The sequence below is a fragment of the Sceloporus occidentalis genome, unplaced genomic scaffold, assembly GCF_023333645.1.
Source record: "Sceloporus occidentalis isolate IW3139 unplaced genomic scaffold, rSceOcc1.0.p SCAF_17, whole genome shotgun sequence".
In the NCBI taxonomy this organism is placed as follows: Eukaryota; Metazoa; Chordata; class Lepidosauria; order Squamata; family Phrynosomatidae; genus Sceloporus; species Sceloporus occidentalis.
The window spans coordinates 7,810,487-7,822,671 of NW_028316997.1; the positions used below are offsets into that span (position 1 = coordinate 7,810,487).

Below are 12,185 nucleotides of genomic sequence, written 5' to 3' on the forward strand. Positions count from 1 at the left end.
GGCGGGTAGCAGTGGAGACGTCCACCGGCTGCCAGAGGGGAGGATCCAGGTCCCCTGCAGCGCATCCAATTGATTACACCAGAGTAATGGGTTACCATCTAACTGTCCTGATTAATATTTTGGTAATTTTTTTGTATTTTACGAGTACCTTTGTGTTTCACCAGAAAAACAGGGAATTCCTCACCCATTCCCTCAAGATGGTAAACTTGCGAGCAGGGCCCTCTCCACCTAGTATCGGTTTGTCTTAGTCGTCATACTAGTGGTCATACTCCTCGAATACATATATATATATATATATATATATATATATATATATATATTGTAAGAAGTGTTGCATAAATTGTTGGCACAATATAAATAATAATAATAATTAAAGACCCTTACTACGCATGAACTACAGTCCAAAGCTCTGCTTTTTCACATACAATAAATGAGTCTTGGGGTAGGGAAGGGTTGGCACCTTTTGACCCAAGGGACTGGTGATGCCTAGTGCCCTCCAGCCCATTACACACCCTCCCAGTAACTAGCATACACATCAGCTCACAGACTATCACCTGAGCATCTCACACTCAGTCTTGGCCAGCCTGACCCTGCTAGGGGTAAATGTCAGATATTTGTGCTGGCTGCTCAGCCCCACAGTTTAAAATGGACAAAGGAAGGCCAACACTGGTATTACAGGCACTCTGGGCAAACAATGTCACATGACAATTACACTAATAACGAATTGTTCATGCGTGATGAATATATAAACATGCCATTCTAGTAGCGATTGGGGGATGTCCCAGAAATCACCGAAGGCCTGCTTGGGGCACCATTATGGACTTTCTGTACCTCTACTGCGGTTACAAATCTATAGAGACAAACAAAATAATATGCCATGTAGTTTCCTGGGCTGCACTGTGTGTCGGGCGCTGCTCTGCACGCAGGGCTCAGCGGCGCAGCGCTCTCCCTCGCATGCCCTCCTCATGTTGCTGAGGGTGTGTAGAGCACTGGGCGGGGCCTCCTCTCCCACCGACTGCGAGCCGCAGCCCGGGGCAGCCAGAGCCTGGGAAGGAGGGGGGAGAGCAACAGGAGAGCCGGGAGCAGCATCCGGGAAGCGGGGGTCACTCACACAACAGGTAGCGAGGAGCCCTTCTTTGGAGCCATGGGCTTAGAGAAAGAGAAAGCCGATGCCCGGATATTCATGGATGAGGATGACTTCAATCGTTCCTCCGTGCCAATGCTGACGGAGAAAAACATTGACAATTCCCCAAACCGAGACCCTCACAGACTGAACAGTCACCTGAAGGTAAGCAGGTGGGGCTCCATTGACATGTTGCGGGGTTACAGTGCCGGTAACCTGCTTGCGATTCCGGGGCGCTACTTTTATGTGTGCTCGGGAGATCTGCTCTGGACTTATATGGGGATATGCAGTTTTCAGCTAGTAGGGTCATGCTTCACATTCATGTCTGGCTTTACCTTGCAGATAGCTTTTGAAGATGTGATCGGGGAGCCTCCGACAACTTACAGCTTCGATAAAGTTTGGATCTGCAGCACTGCGCTCTTCGAGATCAGTAAATACGTGATCTACAAGATCCTCACCCTGGTCCTGGCCATTCCTCTGGCCTTTATAGCGGGGCTGCTTTTTGCGATCCTCAGCTGCCTTCACATATGGTGAGTAGGGGTACTGTCCTGCATGGTGCTGATGTCACACCCTATGCTTCTTGGTATAAGCTATGATGGCACACCAAACATTGTCTTAGCAGCCTTCACACATGTAGATCCATGTCTAATGTCAATAATGTGATTGTAAAGTAATAATGAAGAATTGGGGCATATCATGTATTTTCAGTATTAATGACAGGGACGCCAGGTGTTTCCATCATTTTTATTCAGTGAGGTCCCTGTCAAAAAGTCTCTGCAGCATGGAAGAACATAGAGATTTTAGAGAGTCCACTCCCTGGAGTGAGCTTTCTTACCTTAGTGCATCTCAAGTGTCAACACAAATGACAACATAGCCTAATGTTGTCCACTGTACAGCAAGTCCCTTGGTAACAGGGCTGGAGAAGAAGGGAGACATCCCTACAGCCTACTGGGTACAAAGCTGCCCCAACAGGGGCAATAATGTGTCAGCAAGATGTATGTATAGCTCTGAAAAAGGAATGTTTTGCTTAACCCAGAGATACTCACATAGTCCAGGGGTGTCCAAGTTTTTTCTGCAGTGGGCCACTTCATCAGTGCGGGCCGCACTCATTTTTCACTGTGTGAAAATATGGCCTTTAATAAGATATGCAGATTAAAATAAAGTAAATGACACAAAACCTTTACTTTTCCTCTCACTGATTTCTGGGCCTAGAAAGTTTTGTGACTACAAATTCAGGATTCTGGATAAGTTAAAATGAAATAGTTCTATTTATTTTAGGGATACACCGAAATGAAAATTCTGGACCAAAACCGAAAATTCAGGGTTCACTTAGCCAAAACTGAAAATGACCCCCCACATACTTTTAATAAAAGTAAGTTGCACACCGAAATTGTACAAAAAAAATTATATATTATGATTGTCAACAGCAATCTCAGGCATACCCAGATTCCAGCATGTACTGGTTGGCTGGGAATTGTGCCAGTAATTTTTGTCCAATTTTAGTGTGTAACCACACTTTTATTAAAAGTAACACACCACAATTGGACAAAAAAAAATCAACAATATGACTTGGCATGATAGGAGTGTGGTAACAGCAAACACACTCTTTTCATACCCAGGCAACCAGTAAATGCTGGAACCTAGGCATGATGGGACTGTGATTGCTGTTAGCAGATTGCTGTTAGCAATCACACTCCTATCATGCCAAGTCAGCCAGTACATGCTGGTACAGGGTGGCTGTAAGTGCAGACCCCATACTGCTGGCAGCATCAATACACAAGGGGGGCAGCTAGCCAGGTTTCAGCATGTACTGGCTGACTTGGTATGATAGGAGTGTGATTGCTAACAGCAAACACACTCTTTTTATACCCAGGCAACCAGTAAATGCTGGAACCTGATGATGGGACTGTGATTGCTGTTAGCAGATTGCTGTTAGCAATCACACTCCTATCATGCCAAGTCAGCCAGTACATGCTGGTACAGGGTGGCTGTAAGTGCAGACCCCATACTGCTGGCGGCATCAATACACAAGGGGGGCAGCTAGCCAGGTTTCAGCATGTACTGGCTGACTTGGTATGATAGGAGTGTGATTGGTAACAGCAAACACACTCTTTTTATACCCAGGCAACCAGTAAATGCTGGAACCTGATGATGGGACTGTGATTGCTGTTAGCTGTTAGCAATCACAATCCTATCATGCCAAGTCAGCCAGTACATGCTGGTACAGGGTGGCTGTAAGTGCAGACCCCATACTGCTGGCAGCATCAATACACAAGGGGGGCAGCTAGCCAGGTTTCAGCATGTACTGGCTGACTTAGCATGATAGGAGTGTGATTGCTAACAGCAATCACAGTCCCATCATGCCTAGGTTCCAGCACTTACACATCCATGCTATCACACACACACTCATTCATTCATATACTCATTCATTCCCTCACAGGCATACTCATTCAAACAACCTCCCCCACCCCTTACCTACTACAGCTCTCGATGCCGCTCACAGACTTCAGCAGGGGGCGCGGCCTCCCTCGTTCTCCCCACAGAGGAGGCAGGACTGGAGCAGAGAAAAGACCCTCCCACAAGTAAGCGGCAGGGCTTGTGATCCTGGCTGCCGATCTCACGCGGGGCGCATTTGACCCGCGGGCCGCATTTTGGACGCCCCTGACATAGTCAAAGTCTACACAGATATATTCTCTTTATTTAACTGTAGGATGGTCAACCTTACAATTACTGACTTGCCCACCCAGATGAGACAGACAATAATATGTCTCGCAAATGAAGTGGAACAGGCCTGTTAGTGGGTTCAGAATCTTTAATCTTCTGTTTGAGGCAATAAATAATGCTGGGCAAAAGGGTCAAAAATGCTTTCGGAGGACAAAAGCACAAAAGGCTGGCCTCAATGGTGACTCCTGTGGAGGTAATGAGGAGTAAGAATCAGGCCATAAACTGGGAGATTCCACCTACTGATGTTATGTCACATGCAAATATTATTATTAATTGATTTATATAGGGAATCATATTCTACAGTGCAACAATGTTTCTTAAACACATTTTCAGTAGACACTCAGACACAGAAACATGGTTTTTCACACAAGAGTTTGCTTCAGGTGAAAGTGCTGCTTTATGCCCGTTGTCAAAGATGCATATTTTTAGGAAATACAAATCCGTAGCTTCTTTTGGAATTTTGCACATGTGGCACTGGCCTAGGCCTGACCCAGGGCAGCACTTTAGACCTTCTTGTAGAAAGATATCCCTCACTTTTTGGCAGTGCGTATACACTGGGCCCTGGGATATGATGGTGATCTGCCACGTGTAGTATGGCACAGGAGTAGCACCTCTTCAGATCTACTGCCCTAGACCTAGTTAATTTAGGCCAGAATATGATGCCATTTTTTACCTCACTGTGGGTATTTGGCCCTTTCATAAAGCTTGAGACTATGGATATTTTCAACCATCACTTGAGCTGTTCCAGTGACTGTGGGCAGCATCGTGCATTCTTTGGCAAATGTTCACCAAAGAAAGCTAAACTCATAGAGCTTCTGTAAGAATATCTGATCTGGCACTGTATAATGTATAGGTAAATCAGTGATTAGTGTTTTAAGAAATCCCCCACATTACCTATGCATCATACAGGGCCAGCTCAGCCCTTCCTGCACTCCTGCACAAGAGGCTCACTGGGATCGGACCTTCCCATGAAATGTTCAGCTCTCCTATAAACCCCCTCTTTAGTTAATAGATCCCTTCATGCATTTAAAGCATACAGTAAGTGTAGTTCTTCAGTGAGGTGCCCCAGCCTAGGCCAACTAGGCCTAAGCCTAGGGCAGCGGATCCAGGGGGGGCAGTCACCCTGGTACCAACCCCCTGGTATTCCGCTGCACAGTGGGGCAGTTACCAAGAAGATCTTTGATCTCCCCAACCTGCCCATTTACGCTATGGAAGGTGTGCTGGGTGAGCCATGTAAATTATGTCAAAGTTGCAGTCTCCTTTAATTATAATTTCTCTCCCATTGGTTCTTCATTGGATAAATAATATATTAAGCTCCAGTGTACTCTGTTTTATGGGGAATCACCCTATACATACAATAATACACAGTAAGCTCAATTAAGTGTTACTGTGGGTATTGTGAACTATAAATGAAAAAAAAAAGATATTTCTTTTAGCCGGTCGGCAAATATTCTCGGTTAGAACACGTTTAAATATGGGGAGTTTCTACTGCAGTAACAAATGTTTGGCATGGAAAACACAATAGCTCCATGTCATAACTTGTGGAAAAAGCAGGCAAAAAGTGAACTGGATTGGTATCTTGATATTTTGATGCAGAGATTATATCCAGTAATACAACAACTTTTATATAAACAGTAAACTTAACATAAAGGTATGAACATTTGGTTGGATTTATTACAGGGTAGTGATGGACCAAGGAGGCATTACAGGGTAGTGATGGCATTGTAAACTCACGCATTTTGTGAATGTGATTTATGTAATGCATAAGATGAAAGAATTGGATGAAAACACAAATTACCAACATTTAATAGGAATGGGAGAGTTCATTCAACATTTTCACTGGATGGAAGTAGAGGTGGCCACTCCAGCCTCCCTTTGCCCCCCAAAGACATGGCGCCCTAGTCAAAAAAGCCTGCCTAAAAGGAAATCCGGCAGATGTAGAATTGAAGTATAAGATCAAATCGCTTGTGTTCTAATAGTTTGCAATGCACTACAATGATTCCATTGTATGTTGGCTGTGTTCACTGAGGGTACCTGGATTAACCCTATTGTCTTCTTGTAGCTGACCTATACCTGAACCAGGATTAGATAAGCAAAAAAATGTAATGTTACTTTTTGGCAGAATTAACACAGTGTTCTTTAATTTGCTGTATCTAACATAGCATATGCCAGTAGTAACTGAATGGACTGATTGTACACAAGATGAGTCAGCTATCACACGGTGCACACGCTTCCGCAAAAATTGGATAGTCTGCAGTCAAAAAAACTTTTAATATGTAGCTAATTGTAAAATGAAACCTGGTTAGTAGATCTGATTGACTAACAGCAGAAGTACCAGTCCATTATTTACAGATACCTCACTACTACGAACATACATACAGTATCCATACTAGAACACCCTGAGCAGCATCAGGGGTGACGCTCTAGAATGAGTCAGAAAAATGTATTTCTTACATATAGTTATTGTTAAGGTGAAAAAGAGTTCAATCGTCTTTCAGTTACCATTGAATGTTGCAATGTCGTTATCCCTTAGCTATTGGACTTACCTACGGAAACTTTATTCTTTGCAGGATTGTGATGCCATTTGTGAAGACCTGGCTAATGGTCCTGCCATCTGTGAAAGCAATATGGAAGGGCGTGACAGACAACCTTGTTGCGCCTTTGTTTTCCAGCATGGGACGGTGTTTTTCTTCAGTTAATGTTCAACTGGATCATAATTAGGCACAAGTCCAAATCCTCTTCTGAACGCATCAAAAACATGGGGAACAACGTTGCAGCTGGACTGATGGAACACATTCTAACACTGTACATGTACTTTCCGGATAAAACCTCAGTCTTAATGCAGAAATGTGCAAAAAAGAAATGTTCAATTCTAATCATAGCCAACTCACATTCTCTTAAGAGTTGGATATTGGTTGTATACATCAATTCCAATCAAACCTTTTCTATAGAAGTGTGCTCCTGACACATAGGAGAAGTATATTCAATACACTGGACCCAACAAACACTGCCAGTATATATCACCTTACACCAAGCTTGTTATTACTAAAACATGAATAGCAAACATATATAAAGCATGTGTTGGCAGATGGATCCTTAGAGGAACAGTCATGGTTGTTACTTTATGTTAAACCTGACTGTGCCCCAAGTCTCCCAATGCTCTGCAGAGTGTTTATATGTGAAAGTCCTTGTGGCTCTGTTGCTGTCAGGGTTCAAACCTGAACCCTGCTGCTAGGGGATAGAATGTTGTTACCTGTTCTCTAGGAGAGGTATTGAATAGCTGTTCATCTAGAGCAGGGGCGTCCAACCTGCGGCCCTCCAGCTGCTGTAGGACTACATCTCCCATCCTCCTCAGCCAGCCCCTTAGCTGAAAGAGCATTATTGGAGATGTAGTCCTGCAGCAGCTGGAGGGCCGCAGGTTAGACGCCCCTGATCTAGAGACACACACACACGCATGGTGATGGAACCTAAGAGAGATTGTAAAGCAAGGGGCTTGATTTATATTCAGTTACAGTGAGATAAGATTTATTTTGGAATAAGAGTAATTTATTTTGCCTACTTCCACACTGACTGAACAAAGTTGGAGAGATAGCGAAACACACAATTAATTCTACTGTCACTGACAGCTTCGCATCCTGTATCCTGGGATGTTCCCAGGATACATTGCTTGGCCACCTCAAAACCAAAATGATTAAAATCACCAGAATTACACAAATAATACTATTCCTGTATATAGCATATTTGAAGTATTGTTATTTCTAGATCTGGGGAAGCCGGCCAGTGGCCCGACATGAGCCAAGTCGGCTCATCCACAACATAAGGAATTGCAATGTAGTATGCGGATGGTGCACACACCTAAACTCTGATGAGCTGGGCCAAACCAGGAGCCAATATAGGAGTATATATCTTCTTTTAAACACATATGACATATGCAGTATATATATATATATATATATATATATATAGAACTGATTCTTTATAATAAAGTTTTTACTGTATTTTAGCCTCCAATGCACTGAAATATAATGCTTCTTTGTACATTTAAATAAATAGCTATACATTTTTCATCTTTTTGTAGAGTTGTGTTTATCTAATCCGTATCTCTTTGTAACTTTGTCACAGTCTGAACACACCTCTTTTATCAACTGGCGGACTAATTATTCTGTTAATAATAAGTACATGGGGTGCTCTGTGGACCTTTCACAAAGGTTACAGCTCAACACAATACTGCCTTAATCACCCAATGCAATTCATGTATATTGCCAGGTCACCAAAATTATCACCACTTTATATTCACTGTGTTCACATATTCCCTTAGGCAGAGACCTCAACACTCCAGACCACAAGGCACTGACTGCCCCAAGACATATACACCATCTCCCCCTCCCTTGTGCTGGTTAATAAATATGATTTCATATGGTTATAGATGATGAACTGTGGGGGAAAAACATTTCAGAGCTTGGGGGTCTCCTGCCATCGTGCTATGATGTAAAAGGTCAGCTTTTTACGACAAGAATGATCTGTTCTATAAATATAGATAGAATTTTCTTAAACAAGTGTTGTTTTTGATTCTGCATATAACTTGTAGGATGTCTAAATGACCTTTCTAAATGTTGAAACAAAGGCCCAAGTGAAACACTTAATTGCTTTGTATACAATGTATCTTTTATATTTCAGAAAAAAAGTTGGCTTTTCTGTCACTGGATTATTTTATGCCATATGTCTCCATTGCACATCTCATAAAATTACTGATTTCTGGAGGTCAATGTATGACATTCTATCTAAAGTCCTTGAGAAACAGAACTGTGTTAAAGGAGAATGTGTTGTAATTAAGCAAAGGTCCAGCTGGTACGGATGAGTGATTTCAATATCATGGACGCACTCCAGTCATATAACTGTGATGCACCCTGTGGTTTAATTCTCAGTCATAGCTGAATTAGTGGTAATTTTCAGCAGTAGTTTCAGTGATGCAGTTCAGGATTCACCTGGCCAATGGCATGGATACAACTGCATTTATAATATGCCACAGATAAAGCAACCATGATGTCATTTTCTGAGGATTACTATTATGTATTTTATATATATATAGAGTCATTTTTCAACATCCAGATGTGGACAGAAGTGGAGTGCTGCTGTAGGACCACCCTGTTAGTGGCCAGATTCTCAGACCCAATACCGTGTTCTTCTGTGTTGATGAGTTTGAAAGCATGGTAGATTGGTCCCTTGGTGAGCCATGTTCCCCCATCAATCTGTTGCATAATGAATGTGCTTTTCTGGTGGTTCAAGGTTTATACTGGCCCTAAGCAAAAGGATTTAAGGGAACCTTTTCTAAAACAGTACATTTAATCACATACAAATATTGCAATATTACATCATGGTGATGTAACTGCTAGCTGCCTGGTGGTGAGTATGGCGCACATTTACACTCGTAAGCAGTGCATCCAAGGAGCCAGATTGGAAATGCATAGGGTTGGATTCTGATCAATCTCTACGTCCAGTTTAAACAAAATAGTACGAACAGAATCTGACTTAGATACCATGCGATTTTTAGAAATATAATTTTATCTCTTGTTGCACTGATGATGGGAAACGTTTGAACATTTCACAAATGACTAATTACGGTAATTTGTAGGCAGTGTGTAGCTATACTCCACAAATATTTGATAAACCAGCAGTTTAATAAATCACCTTACCTTTTGCAGTGTTTTATACTCTTCCTTTTTTGGTAAAATCAATTGAAACATAGAGGAACATCTGTAGTTTGTGAAAAACAGCTATTTTTAGAACCCATTATCAAACAAACTCCCACAAAAACGGGCAATGCTGCCAACTTTCATCTGGATCTTCTTCCCTAAAAATACACACGGCTAATGCAAAGAGACCCAGTTAAGACCAGCTGGGAGGTCCACAGTGCACTTTGGTCTACAGTTAACACTCAAGTATCAGTGAATACGACTCCAGATTCTTCAAGAAAAGAAGAAACACACTCCAGATTTGGTTCAAATTCTAATTGATTATAAGACCACTCCCAAAAATCTGAATATTAATTTAGGAAAAAAAGAAAAAGCCTGAATATAAGACGACCCTATAGGAAAAAAGTTTTACCAGTAAATGTGAATTCATGTAAACTATGTGAACAATTGTTTGTTAATAAAAGCTATGATTGAGAAAAATATTTTGTTTTTATTTCCTTTTTTTTACAACCTCCCCCCCCAGTTATGCACATCTGCCCCCAGGCTTGCCACTCTGCCCCAGAAATGCCTTATACACCCTATATGCCACATGATATGCCTTTTAACCCTCTAAATGCCACTGTGCCCCATGATATGCCTTTTGACCCCATATGCGCCACTCTGCCTCCAGAATTGCCTTATACCCCTATATGCCACTCTGGCATTTAGGGGGTTAAAAGGCATTTCAGGAGGCAGAGTGGCATATAGAGGGTTAAAAGGCATTTCTGGAGGCATATAGGGTGTATAAGGCATTTCTGGGGCAGAGTGGCAAGCCTGGGGGCAGATGTGCATAACTGGGGGGGGGAGGTTGTAAAAAAAAGGAAATAAAAACAAAATATTTTTCTCAATCATAGCTTTTATTAACAAACAATTGTTCACATAGTTTACATGAATTCACATTTACTGGTAAAACTTTTTTCCTATAGGGTCGTCTTATATTCAGGCTTTTTCTTTTTTTCCTAAATTAATATTCAGATTTTTGGGGGTGGTCTTATAATCAATTAGAATTTGAACCAAATCTGGAGTGTGTTTCTTCTTTTCTTGAAGAATCTGGAGTCGTATTCACTGATACTTGAGTGTTAACTGTAGACCAAAGTGCACTGTGGACCTCCCAGCTGGTCTTAACTGGGTCTCTTTGCATTAGCCGTGTGTATTTTTAGGGAAGAAGATCCAGATGAAAGTTGGCGCTCTACACGCTGCCCGGACTAAGCACCGGGGACTCAGAAGCACCGGTAAGTTGGGGGGGAGGATCCAGGTCCCCTGCATCTGAGTCCCTGGTGCTTAGTCCGGGCAGCGTGTAGAGCTCTACCCGATTCGCGTAGACAACTTCCGCTGCAGCGGAAGTTGTCTATGTGAATCGGGTAGAGCTCTACACGCTGCCCAGACTAAGCACCGGGGACTCAGATGCACTGGTAAGTTGGGGGGGGCAGGAGGATCCAGGCCCCCTGTATCGCTGCGGGGGATCTGGATCTTAGTCTCATAGTCAGACCTATTTATAAGACCGATTATAAGACGAGGGGTATTTTTCAGAACATTTGCTCTGGAAAAAAACTTGTCTTATAATCGAGCAAATACGGTATTTAATTTGAAAGAATCAATCCATATTCTTATCTTTTTCGCAAACCAAAACTGTGCAAAATTTTATGTGTTTCGTGTCTCACTTGACGCTTACTTATAATGCATAGATCCACTGAACAATTATATTAGATAGTACATGTATTTTAAATAAAAGCAACTTCAAGTGACATTTACCATCCTATATAAACCCACCAATGAAGGATGTATATGAAAGTACTTTGTAAGGACTTTCAAATCAATGGGAGCACTTTCTGTGCATGTGGGATCTCGTTCAACCTCCTGGAACTATCTTGCAAGCCGATGCTGATAATGGCTGGCAGTGGCTATACCACATGTGTGGCAACCAAGTCATAATGGGCAAATGCTTAAGAGGGTTATGCAGAATGCCTCTATAAACCTTAAAGGGGGTCCAAAATGAAAATTTAAAGTGGGCACTCAGTTATCGTGTTTATATATGATGGCTGGAATGTCCATTTCAGTCTTGTACAGACTGACCCAAGCAAAATTGCGTTTGGGAGAGGAGAGCTATAAACTCAAGCTATTTTGGTAAACTTTGTTAAAAAAAGGGGAAATTACCATAAAAATCAAAGCTCCAGAAATGGTCATGTTTTTCCTTAATAGATCTATAGTTCCTAGGCTGAACATCCAGAACCACCGTACTTAAAAATTGTCATTTTTTAAGTATACATGTATTTCTGACGCAAACCTCTATTTTCAAGATAAAATGTATTTTTGGGCACAGCCTAATTGCAAGCTAAACTAAACTAGCTATTCTACATTTCCAATCACAGAAGACGAGTGGAATATGGAAAATATTCTCATGGAAATGTTTTTTTCTTCTGTGTGAGAACAGTTGTTGCCATGATTTCCATAATTTTCCATTTCTGTTTCCTATGGCGGCCTCAGATTCTATAAGATGTTGTGTCAGGATTTGTGCTAATGTAAACCAACCCTTTCGCACTCCATGGGGCAGAGAATCCCTGGAAAATATGTTATCATCGTTTCTTGTAATTGTTCTGCATTACAAT

The 12,185-nt window shown here is 42.0% G+C and overlaps 1 protein-coding gene across 1 annotated transcript; it reads left to right on the forward strand.

The window, feature by feature from the left end:
• The first annotated feature begins 1,144 nt into the window (after nucleotides 1-1,144).
• Nucleotides 1,145-6,568, forward strand: LOC149302797 (caveolin-2-like). Its single transcript, XM_089482191.1, has 3 exons — nucleotides 1,145-1,288; nucleotides 1,466-1,653; nucleotides 6,418-6,568. The coding sequence occupies exons 1-3, from the start codon at nucleotides 1,145-1,147 to the stop codon at nucleotides 6,566-6,568; spliced, it is 483 nt and encodes a 160-aa protein (XP_089338317.1).
• The last annotated feature ends 5,617 nt before the right edge of the window (nucleotides 6,569-12,185 follow it).

Bases quoted from the DNA above. Each gene is read 5' to 3' on its own strand.
- LOC149302797 (XM_089482191.1), top strand. From the start codon at position 1,145: ATGGGCTTAGAGAAAGAGAAAGCCGATGCCCGGATATTCATGGATGAG. The intron at 1,289-1,465 runs GTAAGCAGGTGG...TTTACCTTGCAG, and splicing joins GACTGAACAGTCACCTGAAG to ATAGCTTTTGAAGATGTGAT. The intron at 1,654-6,417 runs GTGAGTAGGGGT...TATTCTTTGCAG, and splicing joins CTCAGCTGCCTTCACATATG to GATTGTGATGCCATTTGTGA.